This window comes from Raphanus sativus, chromosome 6, assembly GCF_000801105.2.
Source record: "Raphanus sativus cultivar WK10039 chromosome 6, ASM80110v3, whole genome shotgun sequence".
Taxonomy (NCBI): domain Eukaryota; kingdom Viridiplantae; phylum Streptophyta; class Magnoliopsida; order Brassicales; family Brassicaceae; genus Raphanus; species Raphanus sativus.
In genome coordinates, this window is record NC_079516.1 from 7579548 (window position 1) to 7604409 (window position 24862).

The 24862-nt window shown below is 35.9% G+C and overlaps 4 protein-coding genes and 1 pseudogene across 4 annotated transcripts; 1 reads left to right on the forward strand and 4 right to left on the reverse strand.

Moving 5' to 3' along the window:
* Positions 1–2618: 2618 nt before the first annotated feature.
* Positions 2619–3668, reverse strand: LOC108829369 (uncharacterized). The gene has a single exon (XM_018603028.2). The coding sequence runs from the start codon at positions 3658–3660 to the stop codon at positions 2677–2679; it is 984 nt and encodes a 327-aa protein (XP_018458530.2). The 5' UTR covers positions 3661–3668; the 3' UTR covers positions 2619–2676.
* Positions 3669–4834: 1166 nt separating this feature from the next.
* LOC108829363 (UDP-glycosyltransferase 84A2) lies at positions 4835–6540 on the forward strand. The gene has a single exon (XM_018603023.2). It carries the CDS (start codon positions 4914–4916, stop codon positions 6381–6383), a length of 1470 nt encoding a protein of 489 aa, XP_018458525.1. The 5' UTR covers positions 4835–4913; the 3' UTR covers positions 6384–6540.
* Positions 6541–9026: 2486 nt separating this feature from the next.
* On the reverse strand, positions 9027–10081 carry LOC108829384 (uncharacterized). The gene has a single exon (XM_018603041.2). The coding sequence runs from the start codon at positions 9654–9656 to the stop codon at positions 9237–9239; it is 420 nt and encodes a 139-aa protein (XP_018458543.1). The 5' UTR covers positions 9657–10081; the 3' UTR covers positions 9027–9236.
* A 1948-nt stretch (positions 10082–12029) lies between these two features.
* LOC108829391 (probable phospholipid-transporting ATPase 12) lies at positions 12030–17124 on the reverse strand. Its single transcript, XM_018603049.2, is given in 12 exon segments — positions 12030–12915; positions 12999–13190; positions 13281–13379; positions 13447–13572; positions 13654–13863; positions 13932–14040; positions 14125–14213; positions 14289–14533; positions 14536–14564; positions 14634–14744; positions 14825–16513; positions 16861–17124. Coding segments are annotated over 11 exon segments (3492 nt in total). The 5' UTR covers positions 16474–16513; positions 16861–17124; the 3' UTR covers positions 12030–12282.
* Positions 17125–19794: 2670 nt separating this feature from the next.
* LOC108829365 (protein NRT1/ PTR FAMILY 6.4-like) lies at positions 19795–24373 on the reverse strand (annotated as a pseudogene).
* Positions 24374–24862: the final 489 nt, after the last annotated feature.

Genomic DNA, 24862 nt, shown 5'->3' on the forward strand with positions numbered 1-24862 from the left:
AAATTTATATTATTGGATTATTGGGTTTACCACGGATGAACTGTAAGTCGATAGTTAAATTAACTTTAATACATAATTATATGTATGTATATATATATATCAATATTGAAAACACCATGTTTTAAAATATAGTAAGGATTCAAAATAAATTTTACTTATTTTCCCCATTTCACATAAAATGTATAAAAATATAATCTAAACAATTTTGTAACAATTTTGAGTTAAGACATATAATAAAAATACAAAGAGTAAAAAACTAATAAGTATTTAAATATTTAATGAAAACACTGAAATTAATTTAAAATTTTAAAATATCAATTTAAATCAAATTGGATTATATATCGGCCACTCATCGGTTTAACAGCTAGTCTCACGGGTTTTAGCGGTTTTGCGGGTTTTTAAATACTTGATATTTTTTAAAAGCCAAACTGGACTACATATGATCACTAGGTTTACTGATTCGACCGCCATACCGGATTGCATATAAAAGCGCTGATTTAAATGCCAAAATGTTTTAAATAGAAAAATTCTCTTCAAATTAACAAAATATTTGTAACATTAATATTAATGAAATTTTTATCACAAAATATTTCACGTTTTAAAAGCGTCGATCAAAATCTAAAAAATCTAGTTTACACATAAACCAGAATTAAAGTTGGTTTTATGTATACCAAAAAACATTTAACCAAATAAACACATTTAAAATTCTGATCAAATTAAACCTGATCATAAACCAGATCAAATCTCACTTTAGGCAACTCACCTCTACACCTCCACATTTAGTGTTTGAACGGGGTGTTTAAGAAGCAGGTGAACCACTTAGTGCAAAGAACCATCTTTAATTCTCCATTCATAACCAAAAAAAAAAAAATCTCAAAGAAGTGGGAAAAACTCAGTAACTGGTTTATTGGTACACAAGTGGTTTTAATATCTCTGAAAAGTGAATGGACTGCCTAAACCGCACTCCATATCTTTGATTGTTGTTTGGTGGTAAGACTCCACTTCATGTGTTGTACAATTGAGAACCACCACTCTCCCATATTCGCACGTTGGGATGTATGTGTGTTATACCCATTATCATATTATCGGATATCCATACGGGAAAAAGGGTGGAAAATTTATTACTTGGAAACAAGCTTTCTCTTAGTCTTTAGAGATGTTGTATTTTGTAAGACATATTTTCCATTTTCGTCTCAACCTTCTCAGTCCTCTGATCCGCAGTCTTAGTCACTATCAATGGATCCTTTACATGAAGAAGATCGATCTCAGTCTATGTTGGTGCATAAAAATGTGGCTTTTCCTCCGATGGAGACACACTCACCTCTACAGAAGACTATACTAGAGACCTCACAGTTATGCTGGTCCGAGTTCGTTGATATTGATTCCTAAACAAACGGCTGACATAATAGTAGTAGACACATAAAATATTATTATAATCATTATTTATTTAAATGTAATTTTTAATTTTAATTTATTTGAATACTATTTAAATTTTTGACCCCGTAAAGATAGTTATGGATCCGCACTGGTTTCAAACTAACATCGTCCACACCCGTCTATATACAACCATATCGCAATTGCAGCTTGTAACAGAAAATTACATGCATGTGATTAATGCAGTGTGAGAGAAAGACAAAACTCATTTATAATCTTTACGGTTTGTAGGACAGTAGATTTGTAACTACTTGAACGAAACCAGGTGGAAATGGAACTCGACCACTTGATTAGCTAACCAACAGAATACTAACACGTCACTTTTTAATTTTGTGGAACTGAGAGTTTTAGTCTCCTAGACTTCTGTGATGATTCTTCCGACGAAAAAAATACTATAGTTAGAGGTTTTTAATTTTTTTTTTTTTTGAGAACAAGAGGTATTTAATTTCGCCACGCCGTTTCTAATCTTTTTATTCTGAACTTTCTTGTTTGATAATAATGTCCATTAACGGAATATTCTTGTCCAAAAGTATATCGCATTGGTCAACTACAACTAGGGTCAGTATTAGCACTAGTCAGTATCACTTTCACCGGTTAGAAGAGGCAGATATTATTTAGGGGTTTGCTAGACTTGAATTTGAACACGATACTACATCTTGTTGAATGGTGGGTGGTTCACTGGGTTTGCTATGCATTATTTTTTTTTTTTTTAAAAGAGAAAAAGTTTGCTATGCATTATTGACAAGTGACAACCATTGTTTCTTAGATATGAATTAACCTAAAGCATATAACTTTGTAGATATTAAGAGAAGTTTTATGATGCCAAACATAAATATTTATTCACGGTGGTCGTATATATCATTTATAATTGTATTAATCGTCACCTTTGGAATTAATTTTATCGATTCAGTTGGTACAGCGTATTTAATTTACGTCTCATTATTATTGCACGTAGTAAAATAAATTGTCAGTTTTATATTTCCGATCGTAGGAACTTCTCCATCGGCAAATTCTAGAAGAATGTATAACCAAATAAAAATATAGAAAAGGAAAGTGAGATAGCTTATCAGAACAGATACTTTAAAAACTTTTTTTTTTGGTCCAAATGTTAAAACTTATACCATTTTTTTGAATTTACAATGTTGTGAAACACAACTTATTACAACAGAGAAAAGAAAAGAAGGAAAAAGAGAGAGAGAGAGAGAGAGGAGCAAAGAAGAGAGCAATCTAGAGAGAGTAACATTAACTATAAGGGAAAATGAACCAGAAATACAACTCAAGCAAAGAAGGAGAAGGAGCTGTAACAGAAGGTCTGGATAGAGACAGTAGTCTATCTCGCATCGAACGGTCGATCTTGTGGAATATCGCCTGTTGTGTCGAAGATACTCCGGTGAAGATGCGGCTGTTTCTCTCCCGCCAAAGGTTGTAGACAATCACTTGGTTGAGCAGTTTGAGCACCACCACAGCACGAGAAGCATTAGGTCCGGACAGATGCTGGCTGAGATGAAGGACGTCTGCAAGAGAGGATGGCCTTGACGCCAAGTACCTGCCACAAAAACGAGTCCAAGTAGCAACCGCAAAGGAACAGATAAAAAACAAATAAGAAATAGATTCATCAGCGGATGAGCAAAGAACACAATCTGGAGGTACAGAAAGACCCCAGGAAATCAAGCGATCTCTAGTAGGCAATCTACCAAGAAATGCCGTCCAAGTTATGAACGAGGAGTGTGGGATTTCCTCCTTGAACCACACCACCGAATGCCATGGAACCACTGGAGCAACGACTCTCAATCTTTCCCAAGTAACTCGGGAAGAAAAAGATGGTCTGAAACCTCCGGAAGCGTTTCTCCACAAATAAACATCACCTCTGAAATCAGCTGATGGAACCGGCGTTGCAGACAGAATAATCTGAAGAGTTTCCGCAAATTCAGAGCGAGCCAGTGGAAGATTCCAATTTCCATTGTTAACCGCACGAGAAACAGTGGCAGCAAGGGGAATCCTAAGAGATCGGGAACCCGTGGTTCCGAATAAAAGATTCAATGGACCCAGCTCCGTCCAATAGTCGTACCAAAACAAGGCCGTGTTACAATCACCGACGCTGCATCGGAGAAAGCTATGAAGTTGGTCCTTTAGCTGGAGCATACTTCTCACCGCACTCGAAAACCTTGGCGCATCATTGATTAGCCATAGACTCTTTAAAAACTTGTTAAGAAACTTTAAAGACATACGTTTCTCTTTTTTCAATTAGTATTTAATTTAGTTGTTTTAGTTAAATACCAATAATAATTTCAGTTTCTATTCCATTTTTTTTTCCTTTCATTCCATGTATTTCTCTTAGGAACTATGTTACATAGAAACATAAGCGGATACGCGAAAGCGGAATCGTATGAAAGTGTAGAAACGAGATTTTTTAAAAAAATTAGGAAGCGGAAACGTGTCGGAAGCGTATATATATATATATACATATTAAAAATATAAAAAATTACAAATATGACTAAAAATTATATGATTCAAATTAAAAATAAAAAAAAATATTCATTTATAATAATTTTACATGATTTCATATTAAAACCGTGAAAATATACATAAACTACGTTTATGAGATATTATTATACTAATTATTTTTAATATTTCTTAAATAATTAACAAAATATATTTGAATAAATACGATATATCTCTAATAAATCCTCAATGTATAAAGATAATTTACAGTATTAGTTTTAATATTTTTATATTTATATTCTCTATTTCACTATTATATAAAAACAAAACAACGTTTCTTATATTTTTATTTATTTATAACATGTATTTTTTAAAAATTGAAGCGTGATTCCAAAACGGAATCGTAAACTTCCAACGTGTTTTTAAAGAGATATTTTTGGAAGCGCATTGGAAACAAGATTCCGAGAACTTCCACAAACTTTTGATTCCGATTTCGGTTCCGAAGCTAGAAAGCGGACGTATGACCAAGCTTCCATGTAACCTAGCTTAGGAATAACCAGTTACAGCCCCAGTCTTTTGAATATTCCGTAAGCCACATGGAACAAGGTAATTTTACTTGTAGTTGTGACTATCTCTTCATGATTTTGGCTTATAGAAGAAAATATCTTATTTGGGTAAAATGTAAATAACCCAGAAACAAACGAGTGATACGTTATATAAATACGTCACCGCACTGAACCAAGTCACCTTTTGTGAGCCTCGTACCTTTTTGGTCAATTTAAGGGATATATAGATTGTGTTCAAAAAAAAAGAGGGATATATAGATTTAATAAAACTGAATGATACTGTGTCCAAAAGTAGCGGTAGATATTGGAAATATTGAGATATTCGTAATTATCAATTTTTTTTTTAATTTTATTCACCCCCTTTGTCTTGTATTTAACCGCATCTCGCTCTAGTCTTCCAACATGTAACAGAGTAGCTTAACAAAGAAAAAAAAAAGCCCACATAAAAAAAGCGGTACCATTTTTCTAAGGATGGAACTAGAATCTTCCCCTTTACATCCTCATGTAATGCTTGTATCTTTCCCGGGACAAGGCCACGTTAATCCACTTCTTCGTCTCGGGAAGCTCTTAGCTTCAAAGGGTTTACTCGTCACTTTCGTCACCACAGAATCATGGGGCAAAAAGATGCGAACCGCCAACAAAATCCAAGACCGCATCCTCAAACCGATTGGTAAAGGTCACATCCGGTTCGATTTCTTCGACGATGGTCTCCCCGAAGACGACGACGTGAGCAGACACGACTTCACTATCTTCCGGCCACACCTCGAGCTGGTCGGACAACGCGAGATAAAAAACCTCGTAAAACATTACGAGGAAGTGACGAAACAGCCCGTGACGTGTCTCATCAGCAACCCTTTCGTCTCATGGGTCTGTGACGTAGCGGAAGATCTTCAAATCCCTTGTGCTGTTCTTTGGGTCCAGTCTTGTGCTTGCTTAGCCTCATACTACTATTACCACCACAAGCTTGTTGACTTCCCGACCAAAACTGATCCCGAGATCGATGTCCAAATCCCTGGCATGCCTCTCTTGAAGCACGACGAGATACCTTCTTTCATTCATCCTTCAACTCCTTATTCCGCTTTGAGAGAAGTGATCATAGATCAGATCAAACGTCTTCACAAGCCATTCGCTGTTCTCGTCGACACTTTCTACTCCTTGGAGCAAGATATCATCGACCACATGTCAAGTCTCTCTCTCCCCGGAGCTATTAAACCGCTCGGACCGCTTTACAAAATGGCCAAAACGTTAATATGTGACGACATTAAAGGAGATATGTCCGAGACAACGGACCATTGCCTCGAGTGGCTAGACTCGCAGCCTGTTTCCTCCGTTGTTTACATCTCATTCGGAACCGTCGCTTACATAAAACAAGAACAGATCAACGAGATTGCGTTCGGTGTGTTAAACGCTGGCGTTTCGTTCTTGTGGGTGATTAGACAACAAGAGTTAGGCCATAACAAAGCGCGACATGTTTTGCCTGAGGAAGTCAAGAAACAAGGGAAGGTCGTGGAATGGTGTCAGCAAGAAAAGGTCTTAGCTCATCCTTCCGTGGCTTGTTTCGTGACTCATTGTGGATGGAACTCAACGATGGAAGCTTTATCTAGTGGAGTCCCAACGGTTTGTTTTCCTCAGTGGGGAGATCAAGTCACCGACGCGGTTTACATGATCGACGTTACAAAGACGGGAGTGAGACTCGGCCGTGGAGAGACGGAGAAGAGGGTGGTGCCTAGGGAGGAAGTGGCCGAGAGGCTGAGAGAAGTTACTAAAGGAGAGAAGGCGACGGAGCTGAAGAAGAATGCTTTGAAATGGAAGGAGGAGGCGGAAGCGGCGGTGACTCGCGGTGGTTCGTCGGATCGGAATTTTGAAGAGTTCGTGGAAAAGTTGGGTGCGAAACCTGTGGCTAAACAAAATGGAAGTCTTCAAGAATTGGAAAAGTCATAAATGTGTTCTGTTTTCTATTTGTGTTTGTTTCTGTCAATCCTTAATTGTGTTTTGTATGTATGTTCCTAGTCGTTCTTTGTTTTTTTGTTTTCTTGCATGGGGGTCTAGGGAGAATTATTATCCTTTTGGAATAATGTTTGGTTCACGTGTTATGTTATTATGATTAATTATCTTGTTTTGTTGCTAAATCAGAAAAAAAAACGAGTTTGTGTATAGCGTGGTGTAATCTGTACTATGCAAAACCAAAAATGGTAAAACCTAGTAATATTCGGCACTAGTTACCGTTTAGCTGACATAAAAGATCGATCTAGCTAGTAGGTAAAAGTAAAGAGAGTTACGTATAATGATACTATATAGTATTATTAATATACGTTTATCAATAATTCGATTGGATATTACAAAACATTGAGGAAAAAAAACAAAAAGAATCAAATATGAAATTTGCATGTATATATATTTCTATTAATTTATTACTTCAGCAACTCACAACTTTGAACCTCGGAATCTCAGATAATCAGAACTATCAGTACATGTATCATCACAGTCTCGAATCTTTGGAAGTGATCAACACAGACCGAAAGAAACACGTGTTGGATTTTGTATCTGCTAGTTTTTAAACTGTATATCGTGTGTGTAATTATAATTTTTTTATTTTATTTTTTCAGTTGTATCTAGATTGTTAAAAAGTTAGATTGTTATTTAACCAATTAACCACTTTCTCACTGACCAAAAATAAAATAAAAATAGCCACTTTCTTTTAAAGAATCATATCTTTTTTTGTCAACTTAAAGAATCATATATATCAATAGACTATACACTGTAAGATAGTTTACAAAAAAAAAAAGACTATACAGTGTAAGTTCGTCATATGTCCGTAACACACTGATTAAAATAAAGTGCATACAGTTTTTTGACTCACTGATCAGTATATGTGTTTAAATAATACTGTATATTTTTGGTATTAAAGACCCAATATGTATGGACCTGTGTACCATTGTTATAAACTTATATAGTTATATTCAAGGCTGTAACAGTTGAAACATTGCACTGTTCGTTCGCTACAACGCAAAGAAACGTGTTCCCGTCAAGCTAACCATATGGTTTAGCTAGTGTCACTGTGCATTTAGTAACGTAGGCGTTTTGATATTTTGAATTATTGCCTCAAAAAGACTAATTAATCTATTGGTAGACCAAACGTTCCAAATCGAAGTCATAGTGAGAGTGATACCCAAGAGGGGGTGTGGTGGTAAGTAAGTTGTGTGTGTGGGAGAAAACAAATGTGGTAGGTATAGGACATATTAGATTTCTAGAATACTAGCACCCTTGTGGTGGTAAGTAAGATGTGTGGCGAAAAAGATGTGGTAGTTCGGCAAAAAATTACGTCACAATCGATTTATTAGAGTATACGTACATGCTCTTTCCAACGATGTCACGTTAATTATTGGTAAATGAATTTGTACAGATTTTCAGAACTTTTATATTATGTGTTTAATGGTTAATAATAGGCCTGGGCATTCGGGTTGTCGGGTCGGGTTTGGGCTGGGTCCTTTCGGGTCCGGATCTTTCGGGTCTAGGAGTTTAGGACCTGATAGGGTAATTTCAAATTTTTGGTTCCGGATCGGTTCGGGTCGTACCGGGTCCGGATCGGTCGGGTCTTATATTGTTGGACCCATTCGGGTAACTAGAATTTATCGGTTCGGTTCTGGGTCGGGTTCGGGTCGGATTCGGTTCGGGTTCAACCTAAAAAATACCTAAAAATACAAAAAAAAATCTGAAAATATTAATATATCCGAAAATATTTGACATTTTATTTAAAATTTGTGTTTTTATTATATTAAAATGTGTATATATACTAAACTATGCGAGATAAAACAATAGTTGGTTGTCTCCTAGTAGCTGACCCCTTTGCTATGTAGACAAATAACCCGTCTTCGACTCCCCATCGATTCATTTTATTTAATTTATATTATTAATTCGGGTATCCGCCAGATTTCGGGTTTGGGTCGGGTCGGGTCCAAGACCCGCGGATCCTCTACAACAAGACCCGATAGGGTAATTTGATCGGATCGGTTCCTACCCGGACCGGGTTTTTTCTGGTCGGTTTCGGGTCGGGTCTTCGGGTCCGGGTAAAATGCCCAGGCCTAGTTAATAAATTATGAATATATGACATATTTAAAAAAAAAGAATTATGACATTTAAAATTATATTATTATAGGTTGATGATTTTAAAATGTCTATTTCTCAATTCCAAAAGTCTCAGCAAAATAAAGATTTTCTTGAACCATGTCAGAATGATCCCCACTTCTCATTTCGAAGTGTGTTTGAAGAATCGTCAGAAAATAGAGCTTTGAATAATGTTCATACTCCTTGAAAATAGACAATGTCACAACTGCCTCTCAATTTTATCAAAACTTAGCTAAACATAATTCTAAATTTTCCTCAACATCTTCAAGTTGAATAATATTATTATTAGCCGACAAAGAAGAAAAGCCAGTGGTTTTATACTTTTATTGAGTTTTAATTTAATTCGGTTGTTGCACAAAAAATATATAATTCGGTTTGGCCCATATTCTGTAATTAATTAACATTCTGATCTGGAAGAATAATTCTCTTTTAATTCCATTTCGCGCGAAGACCCACATAAAACTGAAAAGTCAGCTAATATTTTAACATTTGTTTCTAAATCTGACCCTGTACTTTTCTATACGATCTTTCAGACCCCACCCATTTCTAAAACAAATTTTTCGAAGGAAGGACAGATTGGTAAAAACAATAACGGAGACGATTCCCAGATTTAAATACATATGAGAACCGTTACATAGCTGACGATCCCATTAATTTTCCCGCGTTAACTCAAAACTCAAGCCGGAGAAGTCGCCGGAGATCCTGAGACGCCGAATCATCAACGGAAACAACAACGACATGGCTGTCCGCATCCCTCCTCGAGAACGACGGCAGAGGGAGCGAACTCGGCGCCGGAGAAACAACGAAAATGGAAGACCCCGCGTAGATATCGTCGGGAGACACTACTTCATGTCCATTAGATCTCCGGTTCTTGATGTTCGAAAACGAATCAAAAGACTCTCCTCTTCTCCTGACGATGTCCTTGGCCGTCGTTCTGAAGTCGACGGAGCCGAACCGTCTCCTTTGGTCAGGTCGTAGAGGCGGCTTCCGGTGAGGATGGTTTCTCCGGGGATGGTGAAAAATGGTCGCCGGAGAATCTCTCATCCGGTTAACCAGACAGTTCTGAGGCCTGATGACTTCGGTTCCCATCGTTACAATATAAGACTAGAAATTAAAGGGAGAATCTTGAATTAACGTTTGGTGGTGGTGGGAAAGGAAAGAGAGGAAGAAGAAAAGGTGTAGAAGGGTCCTTTTCTTCGGTTCCTGCTCAAGTTTATGTTTGTAAATGATTAGTGAGTTTATGTTGTTGTCCGAAATGGAAAAAATTAGGTTATAAATAGAGAAGATGAAGAGATTTGACAAAAATGGTTGGAGGAGGAGGGAGAAACTATTTGGCTTCTCTGTCTGACCTTCGTTTCCTCGTAACGGCGAATCTGGAACCTCCAAACATCCAACTTTTTTATTTTATTTTATTTGTTTCTTCTAATTCTATTGTTCTTTTTAATTTTAAATTTAGTTAGTTTGGCTATCAGTTTTTTTCGTTTCACAAAATGTGTGGCGGGGGCAGAGCCATAAGCTATTGAAAAATTATTTTATAAAAACTATTACACTAAAAATAATAATACTTATTATTATAAAGTAGAAACATGTAAACTAAATTAACAAAAAAAATATTAGTTACAAAAATATTTATTTTAATTTGACAAATTAAAATATTAATTTAGTTGTATAACTAATTTTTTATAGATAAAATATTGACAAAAAATCATGAGATTCAATGTCTCAATGAAACTTATAAAGCTTGGAATCAAAATCTCGGTTTTTCTGATAAATTTAAAGAGAAAGTGATGAATACTTGGTGGAGACGAAGATGATAAGGTAAAATATTCATTTGTATTTTAAAATTTTCTTTTATACAATCATTTAATTTTATATATAGCCAGCATTAATGATTGTTTCAATTGATAATATCTTACCAAAACCTTTCTTAAAGTAAACAATTTATTAATTTTACCTGTAATTAATTGTATATACATGTAAATGAATACAAATAATAAGATAGAAAATCAATATAAAATCAACATAAAATCATTTCACCATTTCATAAATATTAAAACATATAAATTTTCTCTTTCCAAAATATATAAATATAAATGTACATGGAAAATAAAATTGCTTAAAGACAAATAAACTTCAAATAATTAATTACCTATTGTATTATTAATAATTTTATATGCGTTAAAAATATATTCAATAGATAACAACATTCAATTTTGTGTAAAAATAGTATATAGTATAAAGTAATATTCAGTAAAAATAATAATTCAATGCTAATATAAAAAATTTATGTATAATAAATATATATTAGATGTGTTTAAAAGTTAAAATAAACACCCGCACAGAAGTGCAGATCAAAATCTAATAAATCTTTAAGAATGAGGTCTAAACAATTTTAAATTGCTCTCCAGTAGACATCTAGATTATCAGGTTATGGATGATAATTTGATTTTCCCAACCTTGAACAGTTACATGCTTGTATCCTATCACCACCACAAACCAAATATAATAAATAGATTCATCTTCATGTTGGAACACTCTTGGATCATGTGGATAATCTTTTTTTAAATAGTAGGTTTTCTTTTTCTTTTTTTTTTTGCTAAAATTTGGATTGTTTTTTTAAAATAGAGTTAAAAAAACTTACTTTTATCTTTTTTCTAGATAATAGTTAATCCATTGATTTATTGCTAACTGGTTGGTTGGTAGTTACTTGAGTTATGAACTAGTAGTGAGTACTATTGGCATTGTTTGCTTTCATTTCTACTTGTTTATGCTTAAGAATAATGTTGGATACAGACTTCTACTCTAGGATCAATCAAGTATGTAACTTCATAACATTTCTTCTCTGTTTCTCATGCTGAGGGAGCCCTCTGATGAAACACAGAGAATACAACTGTTGGGTTAGCCTCACCAAACCAAAGAGTTGCAAACGTTATCATATAACAGAGGACAAACTAAGCTGATGTTTCTTGCTGTTTTGTGATTCTATGGAGAGATTAAAGCAGAGATGGATCAAAAAGAGAGGAGGACAATTATTTATGTTCCAGTTAAGACTTCATTTTAAACCTTATACAATGCATAATTCTTCCTTCTCTCCAAATATAACCAAATAAGAGCTCTGAAGCTTGCTAGGTCCATACCAAAGCACAACTTACTCAGAACTTAACAAGACTAGACAAATGGGGGAACAGATGTTTCAGTTCCAATAAAGAAATTATCTTAAGACTTGTGAGATCTTACATGAGATTGGACAAAAAGATTAACTCAGGCAAACACCAGCCAAGAGTCATCAAAAGTAAACTTCCTTCAAAAGGAGCATAAGACTCTACATGAACATGATCTAAAATGATTGTCATAGGATTAGTAGCATCAGCCAAGAGTCATCAACAGAAAAGAAGCGCTATCTAGAACAGAGATAGGTAACCGAGACAGTGAACAAAAAAAAAGGTAACTGAGACAAGGCTGTAAAATTGTAAGATCTTTCTTTACTCTTTATCTTATCTCATGTACAATCTCACATTGTTTCCCAAAATAAAATTAGATGTTTCTTGACATTCAAACCCTGTAGAAGTGCACCTTTATGCTATTACACAGACCAGTAAAAAAGACTTGTGATGATCAACCACTTGTCCCTCGAGTTTGCAGTTCAGTTGGTCCTATTTACATCCTGCAAAGTAACTAAACCCCCCAAAAAAACCTGAGAGAAGCAAATCACTTGTCAAGGTCCAGGCTGATGAGATCTCATGACCGATCTCTTAATGGCCTCTATTCTAGCTGTGAAACCAACCAATGCAGGCCTTACTGATGCCTGTCTCACCAACTCTAACTCCCCAGGGTCATTGCACTGATCCTCATACTTAAGCAGCTTTATTGTCCCATGAGACATTGGGAAAAACTGCATCTGAGTAGCAGAGAAAATAAAGTAAGGCATCATCGTGGACATCACCACAAAGAGAGTTGTGATCCAGTAAGAAGGCGAAGGCGCAAGAGTTTCAAGAAAGACCATATAGGCATCTGTAGACACCCTTGGCGGCAGTGATCCGTACACCATCAGGAAAAGGTACCATACAACCACAGATCCCCAAACGACGAGATGCTGAATCACTGTGAAGTAACTGATTGTCAATACCATCTGCAAAGTCACAACCCACACCACACATGTGTACATTGTTCCTCCAAAAATATCTCTCCCTGCGGGTTTCCCTTCGTGGTTGAAAGCTTGAGATTCAAGAGAGGTTTTGCAGAGGAAGAAAATGATTATTGCGCTGCAGAAGCCATGGAACATCCAACTGAGTATCCGGCGCCAACTAAAGAGGAGATTTTGTACACCTTCTTGGTACAATACAGGGAACTGTTACAGCAAACAAAGCAATACTGACTATACTGGGGGAAAAGATTAAGCAGCTGTTTTGATTAGAATGATTGTTTATATACCTTGAGACAAAACCGTGCAGATACGTCCTGGTCGAAGATTCCCAAACAAATAACAGGAAGAGAGGAGAAGAGGACGCTATACAGAGATAGATACCAGTCATTGTAAGCAGGTGTAGTAGAGAATGAAGTGTATGCCTCATATAAGAAGAGAGTGAAACCAAATGTGATGTTCTTGTAGAAGAAGTAGCAAATCTGCATATGAGAAAAAACACAAAGTATTGAGATAACTGCATCAGCTCAAAGAATAATGAGAATCATAGGTCAGTTGCGGATTCAACAAACCATTTTTGAGATTCGCCTGTAACACCAGTGTCCATGGACGAGTAACAAGCGCTCCAGATATCTAAATTGAGCAATGGCAATGTCGCTGGACATTACAGCCTGCAAGATCAACAAGTATTAAACAACAAAAACTGAAAATGATTTGCTCTGAGATTCGTTAAAGAACCTGCATTCCTTCCACTCCACTGATCCCAACTCCTATATCTGCTTCTTGAAGCATTCCAACATCATTTGCGCCATCTCCAATTGCCAGTGTTGTCTGACCGCTTCCAGTTTTGACTAGTCTTGTCACCTAATGTAATATGAATCTTGAGGAAAAAATGCTAGGCAGGCAGCCACTAAGTATATGGAAAGATAAAAGCAAAAACTGTACCAGTGCTTTCTGTTTTGGTGATGAACGACAACAAATAACTGAGGCACAACCAGTGGCCAGCTCAAGAAATATGTATTTCAGATCATCCTCCAATGCATAAGCAAGTGATTTTCCATCAATGATTAAAGCAAAGGCCTCAGAGTTCCCACCAGAAGCTTTTAGTTGAGCCTTTCCATTAGTAATCTGACGCAGTACTTTTTCCTTCAAAACCTGCAAGAAAATAGTTACGTGAGATTAATACATCAGCAGCACAGTGTAACAAAAGAAGTTGTTGTTACCTCTGCAATGACATCATTTTCACCAGATTTTTCCAAGTGCTGGATTTCAGGGGTCTCCAAGTTGATTATGATCTGTTTCATTTCTCGTCTGAGCAAACTACAAGCGAAGCTGTCAAAGATGTATAGAGTCAGAGAGTGAGTAAGAATGTATGTGCCCAAGTCTCATTAGTAATTATAATCAGGATGTGCCTACCCAATATTGATAGCAGTCTCCATCTTGTCTCCTGTCAAAACCCAAATCTTTATTCCTGCTTGAGCAAGCTTATCAATACAATCAGGAACCTGTAAGAAAGGCAAAAGAGTTTCAAAAAAAAAGGTTCACTCAAGGAAGCTCACCAAACTGTAATAGCAACTTACCCCATTTTGGAGTTTATCCTCAACAGCGGTAGCTCCAAGAAGAACCAGATCTTTCTCAATCTTCTCCATGACTTCATCTATCAGTGCTTCTCGATCAGCACTAACCGAACTCTTGGCCTCATTGATTCTCTCAGTGAACACCTCGTATTCTTTCTCATCGAGTTCACGGTAGGCAAGTATCAAAGTTCTCAATCCAGCATCAGCATACTCGTTCACATGGTCTCGAGTTTCCTCTTCATACTCTCTCCGTTTCCAGAAAGTCTTTCAAACATGACGCTGCGGCGCGATGAAAAAGAAATTCAAAAACCAGTTTCTAAAAAAGAGATTGAGTCATGATTCGCATACCTGTCTGCCCCTTTACAGAGTAAAAGGGGTTTGCCATCTTCATACCGCACTATCACTGACATCCTTTTCCTTGAGCTACTGAACTCAAGAACGTTCAGGACTCTATACATCCTGCAAAAGGGAAACCATTCTCGCTAAAAGTAAGAATCAGAGCGAAGCAGATTTTGATGACAATAAAGAAGAGAAGAAACCTTTCAACTCGTTCCCCATTCACCACGTCTAGCTCTCTAACAGATACTGTTGTTTGAGTCCGGATAAAATACTCAAACCCAACCTCTCTTGCTGCAATGACAAATGCTGCCTCGTCAGGTGATTCAGCCTCATAGGAGATCTTTCCCGTATCTTCATCCACCTCAGGTATAACCGTATGACACACTGCCAACAAACGAAAGAACTTCTGAATGACATCAGCATGCGTTTCCTTGACCCAGTTACCATTCATTATCCTTTCATCTCTGAAGTTGAATCCTTTCACTGCCGGCTCTGCAGCATACTCAACACCACGGCCATACGCTGTCCCGGCAATTGAACATTTGACGAACTCCATGGAGTTACACGTCAGTGTTCCCGTCTTGTCCGAAAGAACTGTACCCACTTGCCCAAGCTCTTCATTCAGATTAGAGGTACGTGCTAGTGCAGGTTTGTCAGCTTCCTCGTAATACATATGGATGTCTTTATTGATGAAGATGCTCTGAAGAACTTTAACAATCTCTATCGACACATACAAGGATATAGGGATGAAGTAACTGTTGAGCATCAGGGCAGAAAGAAAGTGACAGAGTGCAGCCAATGGCGCACGCTGTGGATCAAAGAAGACGGTGGAATCATCTGGTCTCAGATACCATCTCGTCGTGATGCCATTCTGGTAATCTTCTCTCGTTATCATCCCAAACAAAACCGCACCGAGAAACGCCAATGAAACTACCACAAGGAACATGAGGTATATAATCTTATCCATCTTCCTCTCGATCATGCTCCTCTTTGAAGGAGGCTCCGTTGAGTTCTGGACAACCTTTGTATCAGGACCCGTGAAGACAACAACCCCATAGATGTAGTCTGTGTTCCTGAGTTTTGATCCCCTTAGAAGAAGCTGGTGCGGTGAGAGAGGGTACTTTGCTCCCTTAAGCTCCATAGTGCCGACAAAAGAATACAAGTTAGCATTAGGATCCTCGCATTTGATCAAAGCCTCCAAGTCCCTAAAGTCAACTTCTTTGGTAACTTCTAGTCCTTGTTTAAGCTTCAGATTTGTTTCCCCGTCGAGGTTCATTGTCTCTACATAGCAAACCGCATCCTCGTAGCTAGAAGAAAGCAGGACAAGGTCTGCTGGAAAGAAATCGTTTTTCTCCACCTTCAATATATCCCCAACTCTCAGCGTCTTCCACTCCTTAAGTTCGAATACACCGTTGCCTCGGTGCACTCCAACTTTTCTACTATTCACCTCAACATCCTGCTGTTTTCTGCGCCAATCTTCGACGCCTTCTTTAACCATAGTAGCGAGAATAACGAAAGTCAAGGGAACAATGGCGCTGACAGCAGTGTAAGGAGCGAGGGGAGTGAAAGACAAGATGCCAACGACGAGGAAGTAGAAGTTGGCGACTCTCCTGAACTGCTCAAAAAGTGATTTAGGGAGGAAACTGGCGAGAGTGTACTTGGTGGTCCTCACGTAGTTGTCACAGTAATCATCAGCTGATTCAGGTTGGTTGCAGTGAACCACACGGGAGAAACCAGATCGTCCAATCTCCGAGTGTGCTGGCTTGAAACAAGCTTTGGCTGATGATAGTGTGAAAAGCTTGCTTAACTGTAACTTCCTCTTTCTCCGCTTCCTTTCACCTCCTGCCATTCCTCTCTCTCTCTCTCTCACTTTCGGAATCTCTAAAACCCTGAAAAATTTGTCAATTTTCAGACCAAACATGAGCAAAGAAAGAACACATCTTTAGTTGTGTCTGAAAAAAACATTATACTGAAAAAAGTTTAAAACTTTTCCTATAAATGTCGATTGATTAGCTAAATCTCTAAACCCCTGAAAAAGACGTTTTTTCATACTTAATCTCAAGTTGTATATACAGACACGAACAAGAAAGACCACATCTTTAAGTTGTGTCTGAATAAGCATTGCACTGGAGAAATTTGAAAACTGTTCTTATAAAATGTGGATCAATAAGAAACCGACGAGAATTATTTTAACACCAACGATGCCCAGAAAACAAATGTTGAGAGAAGAGAGTACCGATTTGTGGCAGAGGCGTTGAGGAAACAGCAGAGAAGCTCCAAGTTTTTGATTCCTGATTTCCCCAGAAACTGAATAATTTCTGGGAATAAAAGACTAATGGAGTCGATTATTTTGAAATCAGGGAAAGAAATCTTGAGGAGAGGAAGGTGTAGAATCTGGAAGATTTTGAAAACTGTAATCTTTCTTTTCTTTTCTTTTCTTTTTTGTTTAACTACGATCTTATTGATTAGGGAACATTGGGTTTAAATGGTAATGAACCAAAAGTCTTGGGTCTTTTAATGCATGAGGACCAAAAATATAGGAAATTTAGAGTTTTTAACATTAAAAAGTCTTTCTCAAATTGTCTGATTGGTTGACATTTGGAAAGAAGACTTCGTGTTTTTTTTTAATTCGATTTTCTCTCTATGACCTTGAGATGAAAATCATGATAGAAACGTTTTAGCAACTTTCAAAATTTTCCTATAAAATAAAAATGAAATTTTGACGATTTAGCAAACTATAATTATGAAATTGATGTCGAATCTATTTGGTTTCAAATAAAATGGAGTCGATGAAGGTGAAGATCTAAGAACGTCTTTAACAACATCGAGGGTTTGAAGCACACACGAAAGAATGCAATAAAACATGTCTGCCTGCAAAAAAAAAGAAAGTGAAATTAAACATTATTTAGCTGTATTGAGGATGATATTTACTTGTGGATAAAACGGATTAGTGGTTTAACCTTCTCGGACAAACAACCTCCAGCAACAAAAAAGAAAACGACAAGGTTGAATTGCATGTCAAACCCCTGAATCCGATCAACTAATCCATCTCTAACTTGCCATTAAAATTTGCTAAAACAGTTAGTTGTTTCCATTATATAACTAGAAGGTTGATGGTGACAAAAAAAATTAGAAGATTGTTTTTTCAGTAGAAAATATAAGAAACTAGGGTAAACTCGTCCTATGGACGGGCGAATGAATAAACGAATAATATAAATTTAATATTTTAATTTACTTTTAATTGAAAATACAATTAAGATTTATAATTTTTTTGCAACAATCTTAGCTATGTATTTTAAAGTTTATTTTAGAAATTATCAACTTATCGAATTATAGTAAAATTTTAAAAATAATTATTTAATTCCTGTCAAAGTTTATTTTAGTTTAACTATGCCAATAAGACACATCAGATTTTTTAAATTACAAAAACTATGAAACATTAGATATTTTTTAAAGTTTATGTTTATTATTAAAACATTTACTAAATGTTATTTTCAAATCGTTATTTTCTATTTCTCTTGTTATGTTCATCAACTTTGACGGTTAAAATTGTTTGATGTTATGTTATTTAACTTCAAAATTTTTGCATAATTCAATAATTTTGTTGTTATATTTGTTATATCTTGTTAGTTTTCATTTCTCTTAGAATTTTCTGATTATATATTAATCATTGATTGTGGTTTAAAAAACTACAAACCAGAAAAAAAAAACGTGGTGAAAATCGTTTTGACACAACTTCACATGTCAGCATCATGTATTAGCTCTCTGAGCTTTTCTCCACCGCTTCAGTTTTTCTTCAACTTCTTCTTTGATAAGGTTGTTATGCTTGATAGAAATCAAGCGAAGAACATCAGTAGGTGTTGCTTTATCATTGCCTCCTAATGTGCCAATAGCATCAACAAGATCAGTTGTCATCTCCAGTAACCATCTTTTGTACTTCCTTTTGTTCTGAACCTCAACATCTGGTGCCAGTGGTAGAGCTTCCTGTAAGGGAAGCGGAGGTTCAACTGCTACCAAATCTTCAGCAGTCTTCTTCTACTGTAGGGTCAGAACGTCCTTTAGATTGGAGATTTCTGTATACACAAAAAGAGGAAAACAATTTATATTCAACATTAGAAAAACGTCATAGCCAAAAGTGATATCAAGATAATCAAAATCATTAATATACCTTCTGTCACAAGTGATATTGCCAAAGGATTATGCTTTATCTTGGTCAAAGCATTTTTGATGGACTCGATGTCCTCGTACTGTCTCAGTCACTTGAGCAAAGTCATCGTGAAAGATACTACTGGTACAACTATACATTACACATTCATATTTCAAACTAAGATCATCTAAAAATGCAATCATTCATCAATTGCACAGTTCTTGAACAGATTTCTTGGAAATAAACAAAAAGGTTGAAGAAGAACAAAGAACCTTTGCTTTCCTCCTTCATAAACATTTGATGGTGATGGTAGCCTTAACCACGACAAAGACAGAGGTGGAATGTCATTATCGCTGCCGTCAGAGGAAGCATGGATGATGAGACTAAGACTCGAACCTTGATTTTGACCGATTGAGTTTGCAGAGGTCGATGGTGGCGGAGGCAGAGGCAGAGGCGGTATGTCATCATCGCCACTGTCGGAGGAAGCATGGATGATAAATTTTTTAGTTTTGGTATGATTAATTATTACCATAAATGTTTAAATACATAAATATTACCATAATGTAAACTAGTTAAACTAATTGGTCAGACTGAAATTAAAACCCGATCCAACCTGATATTCAAATAGTACTCGACTCAACTTTTAAGTTGGATGTTGGGTCATGTTCTATTTGGATATCAGATCAGGTCAGGTCGGGTTCTAATTTCAGTTTGATACCAACTAGTTTGATTGGTTTAACAGGTTTGATATCAGTTTAGATTCTAAACAAGTAAAACCAAGCTAAACTTTCATCTGCATGGTTTCGGGTTTCGATTTTTAAATATGAGGTAAATAGATTTATATACTTAACATGTGTGCAACTATGAAAATCATAAAAGATTGTGTACAACTTTTAGTATATGATATTTCTGGTGGAGAAATAAATCACCTGTAATACTAACAGTAACATCCACTTTTTACTAACTTAAATAGGTAAAAAGAGAGAGGGAAGTCCTTCATTATATAATATAGATTCTTGAATGTGCCAAAACAAATACTATACTTTTTTATTTTTGTCACTGAAAACAAACACTATACTTAAATTTACAAAACAAAGTGAAAATATTCAAAGCAAATTACAAGGAAGTGATCAAGAAACTAGTAGAAAAGTCCATTTTTATGGAATGTCCTTAAGCTCAAACTCAGAATTTTCTTTCTCGTTTTCCTTCTCCTTCTCCACTAAATCATCAACCCCAACACTAATCACATCAGATTTATACTGATGCTTCATTGCAAACAGAATAAAAACCAAGAAATTCAATGCTTAACCAATAAAAGTAGTTCAGTCTCGCTTTGTTGAGGTTGCTTCTAAGCCAGCTCTTGTGTGTAACCCTATCGACAAGCGAAACAAGCAAGCTGCTCACAAAGAACCCCATCGAAACCGTGCTTAGAAACAATACGGTGCTCATAGATTTCATCCTCTCTGGTGCTTCTCTTATAAAGAACTCAAGCTGTCCCACCTAAGCAAACGCTTCACCCGCACCAACCAAGAAATACTGCGGAATCAACCAGAACGCGCTTATCTTCATCCCCTTTGGCGACCTCTGCCTCGCGTCTAGCGTTCTCTATAACCGCTGCTACGGCCATCGCAGCCATTGAGAACACAAGCCCAACTCCGATTCTCTGGAGGCTGGTGAGTCCTTGAGGTTTCTTTGTGAGCATTCTTGTTAAAGGCACAAAGACTCTCTCACAACTAGTTTCACTTCTTCGACCTGTGTAACGGTCGACACGCTCCACGAATCCTTCTCTTTAATCTCTTTTGTCCTAGGGGAGCTCTGGTGTGTGACAACCACGGCTTTGTCTAAACACTTAAGCCTCTCTGTGTGAGGAACAGTTGTGTTGTCGTAACCGTTCGAAAGACTCGGATGCGGAGGGTAACTCTCGTTCCTTTTCTTCTACGCCAAGTAACCAACCCTCCATATAACAATAAAAGGGCTTCCTCTAGGTTTCTTGAAACGGTACAGTTTCGTTCCGCAGAGCAAAACCACGTCCGCGACCACCATAGTCGCGGCCGAGATCTCTAGCCCCAGCCTCTTCCCACGTTGTCCTGGACGTAAACCAGGACAATCACGGCGAAGAGAGATCCGAGACTGATGGAGAAATAGAATCTGTTGAAGAAGAAGATGATCTACTTCTCTTCTTTAGGATCACTCGTGTCGAACTGGTCAGACTCGAAACCAGAGCCGTTGGATTTGATTCCTCCTCCACCTAGAGCTATGGTGTAGAGAGCGACGTAGAGGAGAGCTAACTGATGACCGTTTGCTTCTACGCACTGATGGTGGAGTCTCCTGAAATCGTCACATGGTGGTGGTCTCATGCTTGGGATGGTTGTAGACACTGTCAATAGCAACACTCCCTGTTTTCACATTAAATAGAGAGTTTACAAGACAATCAAAGCTACAACTCCATGTTTTAGGGTTTTACCAGAGCTGTGACAGAGGAAGCTATTGCGACCATCTTGTAGCGACCGAGTTTAGCATCAGCCAAGAAACCACCAAGAAGTTCTAAGAGGTTGAGAGTTCCCATGAAATTTGTGACTATGGTCGCTGATTTCGCTGATGAGATGTGTAAATCTCCGACAAGATACGTCACTAGGTTCATTGATATGCCCATCACGCATATCCTCTCAGATAGCTCACTCCCTTCACATTTAGTCAAAAGAAACAAAACAGAGAGGAGCTAAGAAACAGAGGAAACATTTTAGTTAAAAGAAAAAAAACAGAGAGGAGCTGAGAAACAGAGGAAATATTTTAGTAAAAAGAGCTTGGAAACAGAAAAAAATATTTTAGTTACAAGAAAATAAACGGGAAATATCTATACTATTAAAGTACAAGCACATTTGAATTTTTTACTAAACATGCCCTTTCTTTAACTCACATTGTTTATTTCATTAAGGGCAATCAAGTAATATTAATAACTCATTTTTATTGGATTAACTTTTTTTGATCCAGCCCACTGCCCACATCATCTCTCTTGGGTCATTTGGGCTGATTAAGAAATCAGATCCAATTCTTATTTTTTTTCCCTAATTCAAATAATTTATTTTCAATCATTCTTAATATTTTGTGTAGTGAACAAAAATTAATAACTTAATTATTATGTTTTTTATTTTTAATATAATTTAAGCATTCATAAAAAAATTTGAATTTTTTCATTGAAAAGTATAAATCTTTATTAAAAGTATATATTTTTTTATTAAAAAATTAACCACATAATAAAATTAATATATCAGAGTTATACCAACTTAATTCATTAAAAAATAAAGTTTAATTTTCTAAACATAAATACTCATTAGACCTGGACGTTCGGATACCCATTCTGGTACGGATTGGTTTTTTCAGATATCGAGTTTTTCGGGTTTTAAAATTAAACCCCATTCGGGTTTTGAAATTAAACCTCATTCGGATATTATAAAATTTCGGGTTGGGTTCGAGTCGGGTCTTTCCGAGTCCGGGTGGGTTCGGTTCTCATGCATAAGAACCTGCAAAATAACCAAATAACCAAAGTATCTAACGGGTTCGGTTATTTGTACTTAAAGTAACCAAAGTATCTGATTCGGTTCAAATTTTTGTATCCAAATTATTCAATAGTAACCAAAATATACATTTTATACAGTTTTTTAGGTAAATTTTTATCCAAACTATCATATTTTATCCAAAAATACTCAAAATTACCGAAAATAACTACTATTGTTAGCTTATAAAATTAATTAAAAAATTAAAATAATTATAAATATAATTATAACATATATTTTTAGATATATTTCGGATATCTACGGGTACTCATTTGGTTCTCGGTTCGGGTCGGATTCGGGACCGGTTCTTCGGATATAGCAATTTAGAACTCATTCGGATATTTACCCCGGGTTTGATCGGATTCGGGACCCTGATTTTTGGGTCGGTTTCGGGTTGGTTCTTTGGGTCCGAATATTGTGTTCTGGCCTATACTCTTTTAAAATGAAACACAATAAAGAAAAATAAAAAAGCTTAAATCTTTTATAAAAAAAAACAAATATATAAAAATATGACATTTACTAAATATTTGTCAATTTAAAAAAAATAAAGGAAAATAAACCCGCGCTTTGAAAGCGCGGGTCAAAATCTAGTCAATACTATTAATTCTTCAACATGTCCAATTGATATTTGTTGGGTCCAATTTAAAATATAACTGCATCTAAAGTATATATATCTAATCTTTGTAACCATAACTACCTTTATTAAAGTGACAACATATTTTGTAACCTTTACAGTTTATTTCCAAAACATTCGGGATCCACTCCTCTCTCGAATATATATATTAGTCAGACGGTTTGAGGTTTTTTGATAATAGAAATAAATATCTAATATATGGACTCTATTAATTAAACTGTCGATGATGATAAAAGGAAAAAAAAAACAATTAAACTGGCGACTACTTTTGATTTGAGAGCGTACGTTTTCATTTAAGTTATAGTTTTGTAGAGTTAACGCCCCTTTGTAACATTGTCAAATAATTTTATTATAGGTAAATTTAGAAAAAAATATATTTATAGGTATATGATTTGTAATTCAAAAATTCGTATACTCATTCGATTCTTGGTAAATTTATCAAATAGGAGGTTTTAATCATTGTATTAAAATAGTTTGACCATACATATATCAATATGTTATGTTTCTATTTTAATAGTATTGACTAGATTCGGATTCGCCTTTAAAAGAGATGGTATATTTTTTTGTTTTACATATTTTAGAAATTAAATTTTTATATTTATTTTTTAATCATATTTATATTTTTCTTTGTATAATATTCCTTTTAAATAATTAATAATTAATAAGAGGTTTTAATAATTATCATAAAATAATTTGACCACACATATATCAATAGGTCATATTCCTGTTTTAGTATATTGATATTATATAATGAAAAAAACGTAAATAAAAATATAAATATAAAAATTAAATTTATAAAAAAAAATGTAAAATAAAAAATATAACCGCCCTTCTAAGGGCGGGTCAAAATCTAGTTTTAGTTAAAAAGAAAAAAAAAAGAAAAAGACGGGTTAGAAACAGAGGATGTTTTGGTGTTTGTGTGATATGGAGATTGGAAACTGTACCTAAGATTAAACCCGCTCCTAACCATCCACCGGTTTTAGACTTATCCGGTGGATTTCCTCTGTTGTCGAAGGCTTCTTCTGAGCCATCTTTTGCCCCATGTGATGACTCATGAACCTTGAGACAATCAGAACCGTTAAGACGAGAGGAACAGAGTCAACACAAAAAAACAGAGAAGTAAAACTCACCATTGCTTATAAGGAGCTTAGAGATTGAGAGAGTAGTAGAGTGGTTTATAAGAAGAGATGATGAGGATGGTGGAGGTTATAGGGGTTTTGACACTTTTGTCTGTCCTTTGATTCTATCTAAGTCCAACAAAACAAAAGAAGAAATGAGAAGTGTTCGATTCAATGGGCATGTGAAGAGAGATGGGGATTGATTGGGTCTATTTAAAATGTGGCTTTGCTTTATGTGCGGTTCTTCGTCGATGATCAGATCAGAACAAACACAGACGTAAGAGACAACAGTGTGGTCTTATTATCTTTGTGAAAATGACATTTGGGTATTTCATGTGGTTGCAAGGTTTTCACCTTCTTTGTAATTCCCCATGTCGACCCCTCAATTACTCTATTTTGTCCTTTTATACCCTTTTCTTGTGGTTGCTAGAGTTTTAACCTTATTCTGTAACCGCCCATGTCCTCTTCTCCTTCAATAAATCTCTTACAAAACCAAATATTCAAACATGTACCTAGCACTCAAATTGTTTATAGTTTAAAAGATTTTACACTTGGAAACGTATCAATCTGTTATGTGTGTGTACCAAATGGTTGTGGTCTATTGATCGATGACCTGATCTTTTTTGCTGAATGCGCACAAGGGTGTCAAGGGCATGTTCTTTAGTATTTGGACCATTTTGGCTTGTTAAGCAATTATAGTTTGTACTATTGATTCAATATCACATGGTTGGAAAAAACTTTCGCATGTTCAATCATTAGTGGGTATTCTTCTTTGATTAGACTGG

Bases quoted from the DNA above. Each gene is read 5' to 3' on its own strand.
- LOC108829369 (XM_018603028.2), bottom strand. From the start codon at position 3,660: ATGTCTTTAAAGTTTCTTAACAAGTTTTTAAAGAGTCTATGGCTAATC.
- LOC108829363 (XM_018603023.2), top strand. From the start codon at position 4,914: ATGGAACTAGAATCTTCCCCTTTACATCCTCATGTAATGCTTGTATCT.
- LOC108829384 (XM_018603041.2), bottom strand. From the start codon at position 9,656: ATGGGAACCGAAGTCATCAGGCCTCAGAACTGTCTGGTTAACCGGATG.